The sequence below is a fragment of the Chlorocebus sabaeus genome, chromosome 3 (assembly GCF_047675955.1).
Source record: "Chlorocebus sabaeus isolate Y175 chromosome 3, mChlSab1.0.hap1, whole genome shotgun sequence".
NCBI classification, from domain to species: Eukaryota; Metazoa; Chordata; class Mammalia; order Primates; family Cercopithecidae; genus Chlorocebus; species Chlorocebus sabaeus.
Genome location: NC_132906.1, coordinates 94,556,286 through 94,575,841, shown reverse-complemented (window position 1 = coordinate 94,575,841; position 19,556 = coordinate 94,556,286). Strand labels below are relative to the sequence as shown.

The following is a 19,556-nucleotide window of genomic DNA, read 5'->3' as shown; positions in this document are numbered from 1 at the left end:
AAGATCAACGTGCATGGAATCTTGGAAAACGTTCATAATAGCCCTGGGAGCCTGAGCACGGTTATGCCTCGTAAGTTACCAAATGGTGTTCCAGGGAGGCACTCTGGACTTATAATGAAATGATGCATAATTAATATTCCCATCAGGGAAAATTCAAAAGTAATCCAATCTAAGAACATGGTATAAAGATGATCGTTTAAGTACTTTAAAAGAAACGCAACACCGGGCGCGGTGGCTCAAGCCTGTAATCCCAGCACTTTGGGAGGCCAAGGTGGGCGGATCACGAGGTCAGGAGATCGAGACCATCCTGGCGAACACGGTGAAACCCCGTCTCTACTAAAAAATACAAAAAAAAAAACAACTAGCCGGGCACAGTGGCGGCGCCTGTAGTCCCAGCTACTCGGGAGGCTGAGGCAGGAGAATGGCGTGAACCCGGCAGCGGAGCTTGCAGTGAGCTGAGATCCGGCCACTGCACTCCAGCCTGGGTGACAGAGCCAGACTCTGTCTCAAAAAAAAAAAAAAAAAAAAAAACGCAAATCTTTTTCCTGAGGGAAGATTGATCTAATAGTAGCCTAACTTTTTAAAAATTAACCACCACATTAGAGAAAGCACTTAGTGATTTTTCCGTGTAGAACTAATTAAATGTATCAAGTTTTTATAATTGGACAATCACAAATATTCACAAATATTGACACCTGCATCCACACACATAAATAAGAGGTGATTTAGAATCACTACACAGGAGTGGAATAACAGGAGCAGGAATAACAGGGCAATGCACTTGGCCCTAAGGAAAACAGAGTCTGCTCTTGTTTACACATGAATGGATCACACACTTCTTCCATGTTCTACAGTCTCTCTTGGAGGAGCAGAGAAGTGACTGTGTCTCCCTCATCATACCCCCAAACCGAGTCATTTGGGGGACATATTGGGGCTTTTCTTTTTCTATTGCTATAGTGGCACAGTGTAATAGAGCCCAGACTTTGTAAATCAGAAATGACTTAAGATTGTTTCATTAGGCATTTTCACTTCTTCCCCCGTCCCACCTGCTACTCTTCAGGGGAGTATGATCTGAAGGTATACCAAGCAGAGGAACCTACACAATTCACAGTTTTTGCCTTCAAATCCTTCTAAACAGGTGCAGGTGTATTCCCCAAGGCCGTCTCTACATTTGCCCTCGTTCTGGCAAGGACTGGTCTCACACTGGTCACCATCTGCAAAGAGAGGATTTCGAAACTGGAGTCTGCGAGCTGTTTCCGGCATTGTGGAAACAGCTTTGCTGTGCTAACGTTGGCACTGCTGTTCAGATAACTGGAAAAGCCTTCCCATTTCTCTGTAAACTCCTCCTCCTCTTTGGACTTTATTTGATCCACTCCCTTTTGTGGCCATGTGTCCGTGATGCCTTTATCTAGGTGGATCACCGGTCCGGCTTTTCGATTTTTTGCCAGTGTTTTGCAGTGTGTTTACAGTCAGAGGTGACCACAGGGACCAGCTGGAAGGATGGAGGAAAGGTGAAAGCCTGATGCTCATTTCTGGGCTGGGCCTTGATGGGAGAGGAGGTTAGGGTTCCTCTTTCCAAATGATCCTGGGGCAAAATGAGAAGGGCACACTGGGGCTTCCTATTTCTTGGAGGATTTACATAATCTAATTTAGAGATAGGCCCAGTTGTCATTCTGAGAAATGTGAATACTCTTACCAGGTAGTCATGACTGATGCCATTTCAGATGCTGTCAAACATGAAATGAAGGTGGTTACCTTAGTCGGGAATCTAATCTTTCATACTCTGTTTTTTTTCTTTTACCGAATACACTTGTTTTTTAGAAAAGTTATCATGGAATTTGGTATCCTCAAATGAGAATGAACTGATTTAAATATATATCTCTAATTCAATAACAAAACTAGGATTAGTATAAAATTACTATAAAAACTCTTTTACAATAACTATTATGGAAACACCCCGAGGGAAAAAGTCTTCAATGAGTAAAATTTAAACAAAAGCCGAAAGGAAATTCAGGAAATATGTTCAAAATTCACATGTCCTAATGAACCCCTCTCACTTAAGATTAAAACAGAAAAAATACTGACCTTTGTATTTATTCCAGAATTCATTCTACAAGGAAAAAAGAGATTTAAAAATATATTAGGGAAAACAGAGACATTTTATACCAATAACAACCATAATTAAGTGACTCAAGCTGAATAGGATATTTTCCCCAACAGAAATCACTTTCAGGAATGAATTGTTCAAGAACTATGCAGTCTAAAGAGGAAAGCTATTCAGATCTTCTGCGTCTGTGAAGATGTGGCTTCAGTCATCTTAAATGACCCATCTTTGTTGAATATTGAAAATATTTTCGGCCGGGCGTGGTGGCTCAAGCCTGTAATCCTAGCACTTTGGGAGGCCGAGACGGGCGGATCACGAGGTCAGGAGATGGAGACCATCCTGGCTAACCCGGTGAAACGCCGTCTCTACTAAAAAATACAAAAAACTAGCCGGGCAAGGTGGGTGCCTGTAGTCCCAGCTACTCGGGAGGCTGAGGCAGGAGAATGGCGTGAACCTGGGAGGCGGAGCTTGCAGTGAGCTGCGATCTGGCCACTGCACTCCAGCCTGGGCGATAGAGTGAGACTCCGTCTCAAAAAAAAAGAAAATATTTTCAAGTTAATTACCTAGAAATGGGTTGCACCAAAAATGGCTTGCTCTGTTTGCTACTCCTGAGCTGGTCAATGGATGGTTTTTAGTTGCTATGCCTGAGCTAAACATTCAGACAAGGGTCACATGCTTGTCAACAGTCATTACGTTAGTTGAAAAATACTCATTGCTGAGTAGCTTAAAACAGGTCATCAAGAACCTAGATTACACTAAAAAACGTCCAGAGTCTCACTGTTTTTTACCTCTCTACAGGTGGTTGAATAGTGTCCTCCCTGTTAATTCAGGTCCGCCTGCAGCCTCAGAATATAACCTTAATTGGAAATCGGGTCTTTGCAGATGTGACTAGGCCAAGGCTGTAGATGAGATCATGCTGGCTCAGTGTGGGCCCTAAATCAGGGAGAATGTCCTTAGACAGAAAACGTCACACAGAGGCACAGACAGAGAAGGCCACGCAAAGATGAAAGCAGAGACTGGAGCGATGCGTCTGCAACCCAAGGATGCCCACGATTGCTGGGTGTCCCTGGAAGTGAGCAGAGCACCTGGGACAGAGACTCTCTCAGACCCTCCAGAAGGAATGAACACTGCCGACACCTTAATTTCGGGCTTGTCTCCAAAGCTGCAACAATAACTGCCTGTTATTTTAAGGTGTTTGTAGTGCTTTGTTATGGTTGCCCTAGGAAGCAAATACACTATCTTTTTACTTTTTTATTTTAAAAATTCTCACATGGTAAAACCAATGTTTTGGTGTACACGTCTATGAATTTCAACACATGGAGAGACTTGTGTAGTCATCAGCATCATCAGGATGCAGAACAGGCCCATCCTCCCCCAAAAATTCCCCATGCCATCTCCCCCACCTGTCAACCCTTGGCAAGCCCTGTCCCACCACTAGTCTACTCTTCATCACAATGATAATGACTTATTGAGAATGTCATGTAAATGAAAGTGTATATTACAGGACCTTGTGAAACTAGCTTTTCATTCAATACAAAGCCTTGGAAGTTCATCCAAGTTATTGTTGTATCAATAGTTTACTTTTTGCTGACAACTATTATATTGTATGGCTACACCCTGCAAAAGACATTTATCTTACTTCCAGCTTTTGGCAATTAGGAATAGAGTTGCTGGCCAGGCGTGGTGCCTCACACCTGTAATCCCAGCATTTTGGGAGGCTGAGGTGGGTGGATCATTTGAGGTCAGGAGTTCGAGACCAGCCAGGCCAATATGGTGAAACCCCATCTCTACTAAAAATACAAGAATTAGCCTGGCATGGTGGCACACACCTGTAATCCCAGCTGCTTGGGAGGCTCAGGCAGGAGAATCGCTTGAACCTGAGAGGAAGAGGTTGTAGTGAGCCGAGACTATGCCACTGCACCCCAGCTTGGGCAACAAGAAGACTCCGTCTCAAAAAATAAAAATTAAAAAAAAAAAAAGACTAGAGTTGCTATATACATTGATATACAGGATTTTATGTGGAAATATGTTTTCATTTCTCTAGGGTAAATGCCCAGAAATGGGATTGCTGAGTCATGTGGTAACTTTATATAACTTTATAAGAAACTGTCAAACTCCTTTTCAAAGTGGGCGTGCCATTTTGCATTCCCACAAGCAGTGTATCAAAGTTCTGCTTTCTCCGTATCTTAACCAGCACTGTTATGGGTCAGTGTTTTTTATTCTATAAGTATGTAGTCATTTTCATTGTGGTTTTTATTTGCATTTCTGTAATAGCTTATAATGTTGAGTATATTCTCACATGTTTATTTTCTATCCATATATCCTCTTTGGTGAGGTGGCTGTTAAGGTCTTTTGTTCATTGTTTAACTGGGTGTTTATTTTCTTCTTTCAAGCTGTAAGATTTCTTTATATATTCTGAATATGATTCCTTTGTTGGATATGTGATTTGCAAACATTTTCTCTTAGTTTGTAGCTTGTGTTTTCATCCTCTTAACAACAGTTTATTTTTGAAGTGCAGAAGTTTTAAATTTTGATAAAGTCCAATTTATTACGTTTTTCTTTTATTAATCATTCTTTTGGTGTCATGTCTAAGAATTTTTGCCTAGCTCCATGTCATAAATTTTGTTGTATTTTGTCCTAAAAGTTTTACAGTTTTGTATTTTATCTTTGGATCTATTATCTATTTTGTGTTAATTTTTGTATAATTGTGAAGTTTAGGTCACGTTCTTTTTTGCATATAAATATATAATTGTTCCAACACTGCTATGGTCTCAACATGCCCCCCATACATATGTTAAAATTTAATCAACAATGTAATAGTATTAAGGGTGAGATCTTTTTTTTTTTTTTTTTTTTTTTTTTTTTTTTTTTTTTGAGACAGAGTCTTGCTCTGTTGCCCAGGTTGGAGTGCAGTGGCACAATCTCGGCTCACTGCAACCTCCACCCCCCGGGTTCCCACCATTCTCCTGCCTCAGCCACCCGAGTAGCTGGGACTACAGGCGTCTGCCACCATGCCTGGCTAATTTTTTGTATTTTTAGTAGAGACGGGGTTTCACTGTCTCTTACACCTGAACTCACTATTCTGTTCTACTGAGCTATGTGTCTATTCCTTTACCAATACCACCCATTAATACCTCTGTAATTAATGTAGCTTTACAATAAGTCTTAAAATCAGGTAGTGTGACTCCTCCAATTTTATTCTTCCTTTTGAAAATTGTTTTAGCCATTCTAGTTCCTTTACCTTTCCATATAAATTTTATAATCAGCTTGCCTCTATTGGCTAAATTTTGATTGGCAGTGTATTGCATTTATAGATCAAATTGGCAGAAATTGATATCTTAATATGTTGAGTCTTTCAATCCATGAACATTGTATGTGTCTCTATTTATTTAGGTCTGTTTAAATACGTTCATTGGAATTTTGTAGATTTTGGGATAAAGATCCTATATATGTTTTATTAGCCTTACATATAAGTATATAATTTTCTTTGAAGCAATTGTAAATGGCATTTAAAAATTTTTGGCTTACAACTAACTGTACATTGCTACTACATAAAAATATTAAAATATGTGTGACTTTGTATTCTGTGACCTATTATACTCATATGTAAATTTTAGGAGCATTGATATGGTTTGGCTGTGTCCCCACCCAAATCTCATCTTGAATTATAGTTCCCATAATCCCCATGTGTAGTGGGAGGGGCCCAGCGGGAGGGGACTGAATCATGAGGGCGGTTCTCCCATGCTGTTCTCATGATAGTATGTTCTCATGAGATCTGATTTTTTTTTTTTTAAAGAGGATTCCCCCTTTGCTTGGCTCTCATTCTTCTCCCTCCTATAGCCATGTGAAGAAGAATGCATTTGCTTCCTTTTCTGCCATGATTGTAAGTTTACTGAGGTCTCCTTAACCATGCAGAACTGTGAGTCAATGAAATCTTTTTTCCTTTATAAATTACCCAGTCTCAGGTAGCTCTTCACAGCAGCATGAGAATGGACTAAAACAAGCTTTTTTCCCCTTCACATTCTTTAGGATTTTCTATATGCATGATCATGTCATCTTCACATAGTGATAACTTTATTTCTTTTTCTTGACTTATTGAAGGTCTTCCTTAGAGCGAGGGCTTCCAGTATAATGTTGGATTAGGAGTGTTGGGAATGGACATTCTTGTGTTATTCCCAGTCTCAGGGACAAAACATTCAGTTTTCACCTTTAAGTATAATATCAACTAGATTCTTTGTAGATAAACTTTATTATGTTGATAAAATTCCCTTCTATTCATATTCTGCTGATATGTTTTTTAATCCATCATAAATGGATGTTAAATTTTGCCAGATTTCTTTGTTGCATCAATTGACATGATTATGTAGATGTTCTCCTTTGTTTATATGGTATATTACATAATTATTTTTAAATATTGAGCCAGGCATGTGTGCCCCAGATAAACTCACTTGGTCATGGTATATTATTATTATTTTAAAAATATATTGCTGCACTGTTTGCTAATATTTTGTTGAGGATTTTCATGTCTAGGTTCATGAGAGATTGTTACATAGGGTGGTTTTCATTTTCAATATTTGTCTGGTTTTGACATCAGGGTAATGCTGGCCTAAAACAAACTAAGAAGTGTTCCCTCTTCTATTTTCTAGAAGAATTGTATAGAGTTGGTGTTCTTTTTGAAATGTGTGGTAAAATTCTACCAGTGAAACCATCTGTACCTGAACATTACTTTTTCAGAAGGTTTTAAATTAAGAATTGAGTTGGCAGTTATCTCTTTCATCTTGTGTATGTTTCGGTGGCTTGTGGTGTTGAAGAATAGTTTCATTTCATCCAAGTTGTTCAAATCTCATCCAAATATATATGTGCAGAATTGTTCAAAGTATTTTCTTATTATACATTTAACATCTGCAGTTTCTGTAGTGATGTCCCCTCTCTTCCATTTCCAACATAAGTCCTTTTTCTTGTTTTTTTTTCCTGTCAATTTTGTTTGAGTTTCATCAGCTTATTAATTTTGCCTATTATTTTTGTTTTCAATTTCTTTGATTTCTGCTTTTTCAATTTCCTTTTGGTTTTTTCTTTTTTCTAGTTTATTAAAGTAGAACAATTTGAGACCTTCTTTCTTTTCCCATATGAGCGTTTAATGCTATAAATTTCCCTTGAAACACTGCTTTTTTAGCTGCATCCCACAGATTTTATGTTACATATTCATTTTTGTTCAGCTCAAAATACTTTACTTCCCTTAAAATTTTCTCTTTGACTCACAGATTATTTATACATGTGTGGATTAATTTCCAAGTACTTAGGGAAGTTTCCAGTTTTCTGTTAGTAATTTTTAGTTTAATTCCATTATGGTCAGAAAATGTACTTTATGTGAGTTCAATCTTTTTATTGAGGTATGCTTTAAGACACAGGATATAGTCTACCTTGAGGAATTTTCCATATGTGGAAAGAAAGCATACTTTGCTATTGTTGAGAATCCTATAAATGTCCGTTAGATTCAGGTCAAACAATGTCTGGAAGACTGGAGGAAAAAGTGATAAACTCACAGTCAGTTGTATCATATCATACATCTAATTCTAATATTATTCCTCAATACACTGTGATTTACTTTTTAGGGTCCTCAAATAGCTGCTGCATGCATTCTCTCCATGTTTTGGAGCTACACTCAGTGGGAGAGGCAGTGAGGAATGTGCTTTCTTCATCTTGAATTGGAACTTGTTGATAACCTTTAATTCAGTCATCTCTCTCTGGAGAAGCCGTTCTTAGGTGATAATCTAGAAGAAATGCATGCATATGTGTTTTCCTAATAGCAATATGTAGAAATAACTTAGCCGGGTGCAGTGGCTCATGCCTGTAATCCCAGCACTTTGGGAGGCAGAGGTGGGCGGATCACAAGGTCAGGAGATCGAGACCACGGTGAAACCCCGTCTCTCCTAAAAATACAAAAAAACTAGCCAGGCGTGGTGGCGGGTGCCTGTAGTCCCAACTACTCTGGAGGCTGAGGCAGAAGAATGGCGTGAACCCGGGAGGCAGAGCTTGCAGTGAGCCGAGATCGCACCACTGCACTCCAGCCTGGGCGACAGAGCGAGACTCCTTTTAAAAAAAAAAAAAAAAAAAAAAAGAAATAACTTATATGGCCAAACTCTGAGAGAGTAAATGCATCATACAATAAAATATAGCTTAGCTATAGGTAGCTATATAGAAGTAAAGAAGAGTGTCTGAGAAATGATGCTGAGTGAAACATAAACTTGGATCAGCATTATTTAATTAAAGAAAAATTCTACCAGTGGGAAAAAATACATGTATATATAAGGAGTAGTTGAAAATAGTTCTGAAAATTCTAATTTTTTTCTATTAGAGAAAAATCATTTATTTGCTAACAAGGAATGAAAAGGAATTCTTAATTGAAGAATTAGAGTAGACCTTGATCTTTTGCAGAAATGCAAAGATATCTGAGTCACACAACTTAGACAATTAACATTTTCTAGAAAGAAGTGTCAATGTTGTGTTTCCATTTTATTAGTGGTTGCTACATTCTTTCTTGTCTTCAAGTTTCATGCCAGGAGGCAGAAATATTTCCTTGATGTTGTGGGAGTCTGTGAGAAACATGGTAACACATTTGATTGTCATGTTCCAACTAGCTGTGGGCAGAAGCCCATATTCCAGGGTTGTACAGAAGCTTTCATCTATGAATGTGGCCTCATCATCTTCACTGGCCTTGTCTTGTTTGTCAACAGCTGCTGCTGTTGCTGCAATGGAAACACTCAGCTATCTTCATGACAAATAGCTCAAAGTGCTCAGTGAGACCCTCTTAGAATGATCTATTTGGTCAAAGAGCTCATTATCTGCAGGTGATAACAGATAAATGTGGGACTGATGTAAGTCACTTTCAGGAACTCCTTGACAAGCTTATCAAGGAGCCTGGATGTGTTCTGAGGTGGAAGACTTTCAAAAGCTTTTGTTACATAGACATCACCAAGAATTTTTTGAGTTTCTTCAGTTCCAAAGAGGTTAGTTTCTGATAGCATCACACCCAGCACTTTTTCAAGCTCTTCTACCACGCTGATTCTCCAGAAGGGTGAGGAGAAGTCAACCCATAGGTTTGGTTTTCTGAGCCATCTGGATGGTGGGTGACCTTGTAACCACCTGTGATGTGCTTCATCCCTGACATAATGTTTTCTTGAATTTCAATGAGATCATGATAGTCTGCACAGACCATGTAGGGTGGCAAATCAAATACATTCTCTTATTCTTTTTTTTTTTTTTTTTTTTTTTTTTTGGAGACGGAGTCTAGCTCTGTCGCCCAGGCTGGAGTGCAGTGGCGCGATCTCGGCTCACTGCAAGCTCCGCCCCCCGGGTTCACGCCATTCTCCTGCCTCAGCCTCCCGAGTAGCTGGGACTACAGACGCCGCCACCTCGCCCGGCTAGTTTTTTGTATTTTTTAGTAGAGACGGGGTTTCACCGTGTTAGTTAGCCAGGATGGTCTCGATCTCCTGACCTCGTGATCCGCCCGTCTCGGCCTCCCAAAGTGCTGGGATTACAGGCTTGCGCCACCGCGCCCGGCCCATTCTCTTATTCTTTAACTGGCATCCAACTGCATAAATCCAGTCAGTGCTACTAACCAGCATCTTAAGGTAGAGCCCTGGAGCAATTCTCAAATACAAGTTAATGCCCAGCTTGTTGTGGCAGGTGATGAAAGGCTTAGCCCCTGCTACCCCGGAATGACGTTCATCATGAGGGTTTCAATGTCTAGAAATCTCAACTCATCCAAAAACCTTCTCACATATGTGGTGATCTTAGGGTAGATGATACACTGCTTTCTCAGAAAGTCACTCAGGATCAAGCCCAAGTACTCAAATAATATAGGGTCTCCTTTTCTTTGAGGCTAAAGTAAGGATGGGGCAACCTGTGAGCCAGGAGACAGCCGTGCAATTTTGCAAGGGCTGATGCTGAGCTCACCCTTCTTGCTGTTTCCCAGATTTTCCTGGACTCTGAGTATGTCTCCCTGAGGCAGTTTATTTATTGACTTATAATTCCTAGACCTGGCCATAACTTGCAACTTCACCCTGGTCCGTGGGGGTCACCAGAAGGTGAACTTTCCCCAGCTCTTTTGGCATGGATCTTCAGGGTGACATCAGTCAGGTGGCCCCAGGCTGCAGGCGACTGCACTCCTGGATGAAGCAAGTGAGTGATGTCCACATGGAAGCTGCAGGGGCCTTCCCCAGTAACCTTCGGCGGTGGCCTGCGCTGGGGGAACCTGTAAGGGGACTCCGAGTTTCCATTCGAGTCCATAGTCAGTGGTGTGGCTGACGGCACCAGCCGCGGCTGGCCTAGCTGTTGCTCACTGAGCTCCGGCTTGGCCCCCTTGCGGCTACTTTCTTCTCTTCAGCTCATTCTTGTCAGTTGGGGATCACCGCCGCCCACTTCCGCTTCGGAGCCCTGTCCTGCAGGCACCTTTCCTGAGGCCTGGGGTGAGGAATTCGAGACCCCTCAGCCATTTCCAGGTTCGACCACAGCCCCGCCTCGTCAGGGGAGAGGAGGCTGGCGCCATCCGCGCGGAGCTGCTGCGGCTGCGCAATCGTTGCCTGGGGGGGGGTCAGCGCGCTCCTCCTGCTGCGCAGGCGCAGTGCTGGGTTTGCTAGTCCTCCTGCTGCGCAGGCGCAGTGCTGGGTTCGCGGCCCAGCCTCAGTGCTAGTCCTCCTGCTACGCAGGCGCAGTGCTGGGTTCGCGGCCCAGCCTCAGTGCTAGTCCTCCTGCTGCGCAGGCGCAGTGCTGGGTTCGTGGCCTGGCGTCAGTTGTGCGCCTGCGCGCTGGCGCTCTAAGCTGTGGCTCTCAGTAACTAGGGAGGGCAAGGCCGGAGGCTGGCTGAGGGCGTGGGAGGGCACGATCTCAACTCACTGCAACTCGGCGAGGCACTGGCCGAGGCCATGACTATTGGTTTTTAGGTTAACATTTTATTATTAAATGGACTTAACTCTGGCAGAAGCCCTGTGACCCTCAAGGGACTTGAGCACATCCCTCCCTGCTGAGTCCTCGCTGGGAAGGAGTCAGCGCGGGGGCGGCACTGATGTGCCTGTGGACAGGACTCGGCCGAGGCCTCGATTCGCTGGACCCCGCCCTGGAAAGCGTCCACGCGCTGCCCCTTCCTCCAGGCCGCCCCCTGGAGCTCCGGCCAGCGAGGGGCTCTGGTCTGAGCTCCTTCCCTATAGCCCAGCCCCAGCTCTTACCGTCTTGTCGCTGTCCTCGAAGACCTCGCGGGCCTCTTCGTATGAGCAGGTCTCTTCCATGCACTCTCTTTCAAGGTTTCCTTTCTTCATCTCTTCAAAAAAGGAATTGGCCCTCCTGACCCTCGCCAGGACGTTGTTGGCCTGCTCCCTGCGGATGAACACTGGAAGGCAGGAAGGACAGGGTTAAAAACTCCGGTCGTCCTCACCCAGGTTCCCCTTCACCCAGATTCCCCTCACCTGGGCTCCCCCTCACCCCGGCTCCCTTTCACCCAGATTCCCCCTCACCTGGGCTCCCCCTCACCCCGGCTCCCTTTCACCCAGATTCCCCCTCACCTGGGCTCCCCCTCACCCAGACTCCCCTCACCTGGGCTCCCCCTCACCCCGGCTCCCTTTCACCCAGATTCCCCCTCACCTGGGCTCCCCCTCACCCAGACTCCCTTCACCTGGGCTCCCCCTCACCCAGACTCCCTTCACCTGGGCTCCTCCTCACCCAGACTCCCCTCACCTGGGATCCTTTCACCCAGACTCGCCCTCACCTGGGCTCCTTTCACCCAGACTCCCCCTCACCCAGACTCCCCCTCACCCGGGCTCCCCCTCACCTGGGCTCCTTTCACCCAGACTCCCCCTCACCCAGACTCCCCCTCACCTGGACTCCCCTCACCCGGGCTCCCCCTCACCCAGGCTCCCCTCACCTGGGCTACCCCTCACCTGGGCTCCTTTTCACCCAGACTCCCCTCACCTGGGCTCCCCCTCACCTGGGCTCCTTTCACCCAGACTCCCCCTCACCCGGGCTCCCCTCACCTGGGCTACCCCTCACCCGGGCTCCTTTTCACCCAGACTCCCCCTCACCCAGGCTCCCCCTCACCCGGGCTCCCCCTCACCCGGGCTCCTCCTCACCTGGGCTCCCCCTCACCCGGGCTCCTCCTCAGACTCCCCCTCACCCCGGCTACCTTTCACCCAGATTCCCCCTCACCTGGGCTCCCCCTCACCCGGGCTCCCCCTCACCCAGATTCCCCCTCACCCAGACTCCCCCTCACCCGGGCTCCCCCTCAGACTCCCCCTCACCCGGGCTCCTCCTCACCTGGGCTCCCCCTCACCCGGGCTCCTCCTCAGACTCCCCCTCACCCGGGCTCCCCCTCACCCGGGCTACCTTTCACCCAGATTCCCCCTCACCTGGGCTCCCCCTCACCCGGGCTCCCGCTCACCCAGATTCCCCCTCACCCAGGCTCCCTTTCACCCAGACTCCCCCTAACCTGGGCTCACCCTCACCCGGGCTCCTCCTCACCTGGGCTACCCCTCACCTGGGCTCCTTTTCACCCAGACTCCTCACCTGGGCTCCCCCTCACCCATGCTCCCGGACTGCGATGCCCCTTGCCACACCCACATCACAAAAGGCGAATCACTCTCTTGTAAACCAAAAATAAAATTCTAAGCCCCCAACTCACTGAGTGGACCGCTCCTCTCAGCCAAGGGAATTCCATAGGAACCTGAAAGACTAGTTGAGGCCACGAGGGGAAGTGGGTCCCACCTGCCTCATTATTTCTTTCTCCCGTTGGAATTCAGGCACAGCTGACCAGCATTCACATTAAGAGACCTTAAGGCTGACCAGATTCTTTGTAGCAATAAGATACCAGTTTCCAACCTGATTTCGCTAGTATAGGATCACATGACATATAGCAGTCCCTAAAACAAATGATTTTACTCCAAATTGTATTTCTTTGACATATTTTGAAATGGCCCTGCAAAGCTGTTTCAGGGAAATCCACATTCTGTAGAGAACCCCCTTACCTTTCCAGGTCTTTTTCTGAGCTGAGAGTCTAGCACCTTTTTTTTTTTCCCCCTCTTTAAGATGGTGTTTTGCTCTGTCACCCAGGCTGGAGTGCAGTGGCACAATCTCAGCTCACTGCAACCTCTGCCTCCCAGGTTCAAGCCATTGTCTTGCCTCAGGAGGAGATTCTCCTGTCTCAGCCTCCTTGTATTTTTAGTAGAGATGGAGTTTCACCATGTTGGCCAGGCTGGTCTTGAACTCCTGACCTTAAGTGATCTACCCGCCTCAGCCTCCCAAAGTGCTGGGATTACAGGATGAGCCACAGTGCCTGGCCATGAGTGTAGCACCTTTTAAAGGTCCAAGAGGAAACAGCTGCCATCTGTTGCCTCTAAGGGTGGCCACCTGTGAGTCTTCATCTACATGACAAGAACCTTGGTCTTTACCTCTTATCTTAACCCAGATACTCCTTTCTGTTTATTCCAGGTCTTTAGATAATAACTTTCTTTTTTCTTTTTTTGGACAGTCTTGCTCTGTCACCCAGGCTGGAGTGCAGTGGCACGATCTTGGCTCACTGCAACTCTGCCTCCCAGGTTCACGCCATTCTCCTGCCTCAGCCTCCCGAGTAGCTGGGACTACAGGTGCCCACCACCTGGCTGGGCTAATTTTTTTTTTTTGTATTTTTAGTAGAGACGGGGTTTCACTGTGTTAGCCAGAATGGTCTCGATCTCCTGACCTCGTGATCCGCCTGCCTCGGCCTCCCAAAGTGCTGGGATTACAGGCGTGAGCCACCGTGCCCAGCTGATAATAACTCAACTGATTGCCAATCAGAATATCTTTGAAGCCACCTAGGACCTGGAAGCCCCCACCTTCCCCTTTTCTAGAACGAACCAGTGTATACCTTATGCTTATTGACTGGCGTGTGCATGTAACTTCTGTCCCCCTAAAATACATAAAATCAAGCTGTGACCCGACCACCTTGGACACACGTTCTCAGGACCTCCCAAGGCTGTGTCATGGGTCTTGGTCCTCACATTTGGCTCAGAATAAATCTGTTCAAATATTTTACAGAGTTTGGCTTCTTCGTCAACACTTTCCTCAGGCACTTTGGGGACTGTGGAGGGAAATGCCCATCTCCCTCCCCCACCCAGTTCTCTATGAGGTACAACATGAGGCACCTGCTCTAGACCCATGCCCCCTTCTCTGGAGAAGTAGACACAGCCCATCCAATCAGCTCACCAGCCTCCTCACATGCTCACGCCGGCTCAGGCTGGCCACCCAAGCCCCCTTCCTTGAATTCTCCCTCTCCAGGGTGCTTTCAGCCCACTTTGCTCTGTGCTTTGGCTCAAACTGTGCCCCTTCAGCCTGGCCCCACTCATCTTTAAGGTCTCTGCTCTTTGTTATGTGGGGATTGGTGATGCTGTTTCGATTACAAACTATAAAAGTATAATTTATAAAGTGCCAGGACGCACATACTTGCCAACTTTCAAGAAATAGTACTTATTAGTATTTCCTAAAAAACAGTACTTAGTACAAAGTGTTCTATTTGATTCTACTCTTTTTTTTTTTTTTTTTTAATTTTAATACTGAGTTGATTTCATGACTGGCAAATGAGTCTTGATCTGCTGGTTAAAATGCCCTGGATCCAAGAGTCTGTGTCCCTCGCAGGGTGTATGTCTGTGGGCTGTGCTGTCCCCATCTCTCTGCCTGTGTCTCCTCTGTCTCTCACCCACTCCTCCTCCTCTTTTCATTGTGATAGCCTCAGTTTCTTTTCTTGGCCCTCTGTAGTCTTTTTCTGTACTTTTTTCCACTGAAAAATTCAGTGTCTCACTACAATAAAGATGACTCTTCCAATTGATCTCTCTAGCACTGACTTTTGTCCTGAGTTCCATGTTTTCAACTCTATGACAGATGCCTTCCCTCATCTCAGAACTCCAAACTCTCCATGTCCAACATTTAAAACAAGACAATCTTCAGTTTCAGAAACATCTTAATCACTTATTATTGGTAGATGGGAATTATAATACCTACTCTTAGAGTTGTTTTAAAGATTGTGTAAACTCCTAGTGTTGAGTTGTTTGGTATACAGAAGGTGCTCAGTAAATCTTGGCTTCATTCCTACCTCCAGTTACTTTACCTTCCAAATTCCCCACTTATTTTAGTGACACTGACATTGTCCCACCAGCGCTAGGCTTAGATTTATTATTTGTTGACCCTGCCGCATTACTCTGAGTGTCTGCTCCACTCCCACGCACTTGCTCTGAAATGCAGCCCACACATGGCTCCTGCAAGTCTGCACACCTGGCTCCCTGCAACCTGCAGCCTCATGTCACCTCCACTCCACAAAAGGCACTAAGGAAGCTGGCAGGCAGGGAATGCCCATCTCCTTTGGGGCCCCTGGCTCTCGTGTTGGGATGCAGCCTCAGACAAGTTATCCAAGCCTGGCTTAGTGTTTCCCAAATTGGGACTTGCAGACCTCCTGGGCTCCAGTTGGGGTCTCAGTGTTCTAACACATTTCCACGTGAACACCTCTCTTGGTCCCTTCTCTCTTCCCCTTGGTCTCCTTCCTTGTGGCCAGATTGACATACACCTGGTTTTCTCTCTGCTGCCCTAGAGCCACAGTGACGGTTCACAGACTTGCCAGAAGACTGGGTCCCCACTCAACCAGGGCCTGACGCGCTTACTGTCTCTGGTCAGTCGCTCGCGCCTCCTCTGACCTCTTAGAGGAACTCGCTGTTCTGCAACACCAGCCACAGCTCTGTTCCCCTTGGCATCCACCCCTGAGTATCCCCAGGCTGACTGACCACTAAGAATGCACCTTTCCTTTGCGGCCGTTGTCTGATTCCCGCCTTTTCCCATCTCCCTGAAACCTGCTCAGCTCTCCCCAGCTCATGGGGTAGGACACTGCCTATAAGGTTGAGCTGGACTGTGTGGGGAGGAGGATATAGGTGGCAGGTACGGGGTGGAAAGGGTGATGCAAGGAAGTCAAGGACCACCCAGAATCTGCCTCTAGGGGTCTTGGAACAGAGTCCAGGGTCTTCCCATGGCCAGGCCTCCCAGGCCGCACCACCTTCAACCCTGCCCTCATTCATCTCTCTCTGCCACACTGGGCTCTGTGCTGACCCTGAGCCCAACACTCACACCCCAGGACTTTTGCACCGGTCACCTCCCTGTCTAGAACATTCTTTCCAGAGATACCCACGTGGCTCAAACCCCAGCTCCCCCCCGCCGAGATCCTTCCTGACCACGCCCTCTGACATTGCCCCACCTCGTGTCTCTTCCATCACCTTAACACTGTGCTATTTGTCTTCTAGCGCCGAACCCCTCTCTGACATTATGTGCTGACAGGCTCATCCTTCCCTCCGCTGGAAAAAGACGTGGCGCGTTTGGTCCCAGCTGTTTCCCCGTACCTAGCGCGGCCGGAACTTAATCAATATGTGTTGAGGGAATGAAGGAAAGACTGCACACCTGGCTCGGCCCTCTAGACTGAACCTGGGCGCTTCTGCTGTGGCTGAGTCGCATCAGTGCTTCATTCAGACTGAGCAGGCCAGGCCTCGGCCACGTGGCCACACTTTCTGATGTGAATAAAATGGGATTGGCAAAACGAAATGAAAACGTGGCAAGGTTTTTAGATACTTGTCTCCAGAAATTAATGGAACACTCCAGAGCTCTGATATGGAGCATCCAGATTGGTAGACGTTTGTTGTGTGGGTTTGTTTCTTCAGAAGCTGTGGGGAGCATTGCAGTCCTTGAGCACACGGTTGTGTTTGTGGTTTTGGCAACATCAGTGAATTCCACAGTCAGCAACTGCATTTGAGCAAGTTTTATCAGCAAGCAAAATTTTCAGTCACTAAGTCCAAACTCATGAAGAAGGGACTTAAACTTGCTGAATGTAAAGACTGAAACTGAAGCCACGTAGCTTTAATGATTGCCAGTGCAACAGCGGTGGTTTAAAGGCTGGCACTGCAGGTGCTCTGCATATTCTGATTTTATTAACATAAAAAATTGGATTGCAGAAAACACTCACAGGTGGCAGGACAGGGCTGAATAACATCCCTGCAAATTCATGTCTTTCCCAGAACCTCAGAACGTGACCTCAATTGGAAATAGAACTTTTGTGATGTATTTAGTTAGGAAGACATCTTATGGGATAGGGTGAGCCCTAAATCCAATGACTGGTGTCCTTCTGAGAGAAAAGAAGACAGAAAAACAGCCATGGTGAGAACCCCACTCGATGATGGAGGCAGCGATGGGAGCAATGCTCCCACAAGCCACGGACTCTGAAGCCACTGGCACCCCGAGGCTGGGAGACAGGCTCGGAGCAGACTCTCCCCCAGCCTCTGGAGGAACCAGCACCACTGACACCTTGATTTTGAACTTCCAGCCTCCAGAGCTGTGGGAGAAACATTTCTGTTGCTTTAAGCTACTTGGTCCGTGGTCTTTTCTTATAGCAGTACCAGCAAAGCAGTGCTGAGGTCCCACTGTCCCAGAAGAGCTTCCGTGACAGGCAGGACAGCCGAGTTCATTTAAAGGCTGAACTGCAGATGCTGTGCGCATTCCGATTTTATCAAAATCAAAAGTGTGCACAGCAGGGTCCTGGGCGGGACCTTCTGGGACCTGCATTCAGCCCCACCCACCCCACCGTGCAGCTGCCGAGGCCTCTGAGGCGGAGGAGGGGAGGGAGACGGCCTGGCCCTGGCTCTCTGGGGCTGACCACGTCCACCCAGGGTCCAGGCCGGCCCCCGGGGACACCACAGGCCATGGTCATGGGTCAGTTCTGCATCACACAGCTAAGGGTGTCAAGACCCTGTGGACCCAGAGGTCCGTGAGGTGGGCGCCTGCATTTCCCATTGGCAGGAAGGGAGGCTGGCGCTCCACCAGGACCCCGCGTGACTGCCCTAGTTTCCTCCTGTGGGCCTGGGTGGGCTCCTGGCCTGTCCTCTCATCTCCACCCTCTGCTTCTTCCCAGGAAGAGGAGTCCTGCCAACCTCCACTCCCAAGAAGCCAGAGTGGCTTCCAGAGCCTCGGGCTGGGCTTAGGGTCTCAGGAGCCATGAGCATTCTGGTTGCAGAATTTTCTACCAATGCAATGAAGCATCTGTCTGTCTGCAGAGTGGCTTTGCTGTCGACGATGACGGCATGGGCCCTTCCAGGGCCTTGTTGCACCTGCGCTGATCTCATCCCACCACACGCATCATGGTGGGCTCCTGCATGGGGCGGTGTGGCCTGAGGGGCGGGGAGAAGGCTGGGCGAGACAGAGCCACACAGTACCCCATGAAGAGTTCCGTTCTGTGTGGGAGACGGGAAGACGTGGCTCAGGGGACAGAGGCTAGGGAGGGCAGGGGGCTGAGGGTGGGATGGAGAAGACCCCCGGGGGATGTGACTGGAACTCCAGGCCACCAGGAGAAGGGGCCGTTTAGGTCAGCGATGCACTGAGGATCCATTCAGCCTTCCCGGGGGTCTCCCCTTTCCACCCCACGAGGTTCTCCCTGCCCCATCTCTCCCTCACACACTCCCTTCCCAGGCCTGGGTCCCCTTGGTGCCCCTGCCTGTCCACTTTATCCAGGATGCAAACAAGTCTAGGGTCCCTGTCTCTCGTGTCCCCACCAGAGGGGCATCCTCTTCCTCCGCTGCCCCCAGCCTTGCCTGGCTTCTGCCCTTTCTGGGCCTCTGCTTTTGGAGAGGCCTGGGGGTCCTGGACAGCCCTGCTGCCCCCACCTGTCCAGCTGTGCATTAGGCAGCCCCTCCCAGGCGGAGCCAGTCCAAGGGTGGTGGCACTGGTTTGGCTCAGCCTCCTCTTCCCTGGGAGCTCCTCTGCTGTGCCCCTCGTCCTGTGCCTCCCTGTGGTGGCAGATGGCCAACTGTCCTGTCTTTGCCTGCTCCCACCTCTCCCTCTGTCTTTGTCTCCCTGTCTATCTCTGTCTTTGCCTTTTGGCCTCCCATCTCACTATGTCTCCGTTTCTCCCTCCCTCTCCCTCTCTCTCTCTCGCTGACTCCGTCCTTGTGTTTTTGTCTCTGTGACCTCTGATCCTCCCGTCTGACTCTCAGCCACAGGGAGCCACAGCTGGCCTTGACGACGCCCTTGGCTGGAAAGGCCAAGCCCAGCCATCTGAGGCCAGCCTCTGACAGAGGCCAAGACACCCACCATCCAGGCTGCGGAGATGAGAGGGTTTCCCCAACTGCCGCCCCTCCCTGCTCCCCAGGGCTGCCTTTGGGCCTGAAGGGCCGGGGGCACTTACGACTTTCCCCGGGCAGCAGGAGGCTGGCCAGGAAGGCACTGAGCAGGACGAGGTGCAGTGGGCGCCCCATGGTGTGGCCGAGTACTGTGTGCCTGTCCTCACTGGGACAGGCTGCTGGAGCAAAGTCCACGCCCCGGCCGGGATGGCTGTTGTGCGGCTGCTTGTCACTTGGCTTAGGCCCCCTGATTGGAGCCGAGGCCCGCTGGCGACGCAGGGGAATGACCA

The 19,556-nt window shown here is 47.6% G+C and overlaps 1 protein-coding gene across 1 annotated transcript in view; it reads right to left on the bottom strand.

Annotated features, from left to right (window-relative positions):
- The window catches only part of F10 (coagulation factor X), a 27,518-nt gene extending 8,006 nt beyond the window's left edge, over positions 1 to 19,512 (bottom strand). The window contains exons 1-4 of the mRNA XM_007960972.3: positions 19,332 to 19,512; positions 11,329 to 11,489; positions 2,086 to 2,110; positions 1,101 to 1,214 (exon numbers count right to left, since the gene is read on the bottom strand). Of these exons, the coding sequence (XP_007959163.1) occupies positions 1,101 to 1,214; positions 2,086 to 2,110; positions 11,329 to 11,489; positions 19,332 to 19,401 (370 nt within the window). The 5' untranslated portion in view covers positions 19,402 to 19,512. The remainder of the gene's footprint in view (positions 1 to 1,100; positions 1,215 to 2,085; positions 2,111 to 11,328; positions 11,490 to 19,331) is intronic.
- Between the last annotated feature and the right edge of the window lie 44 nt (positions 19,513 to 19,556).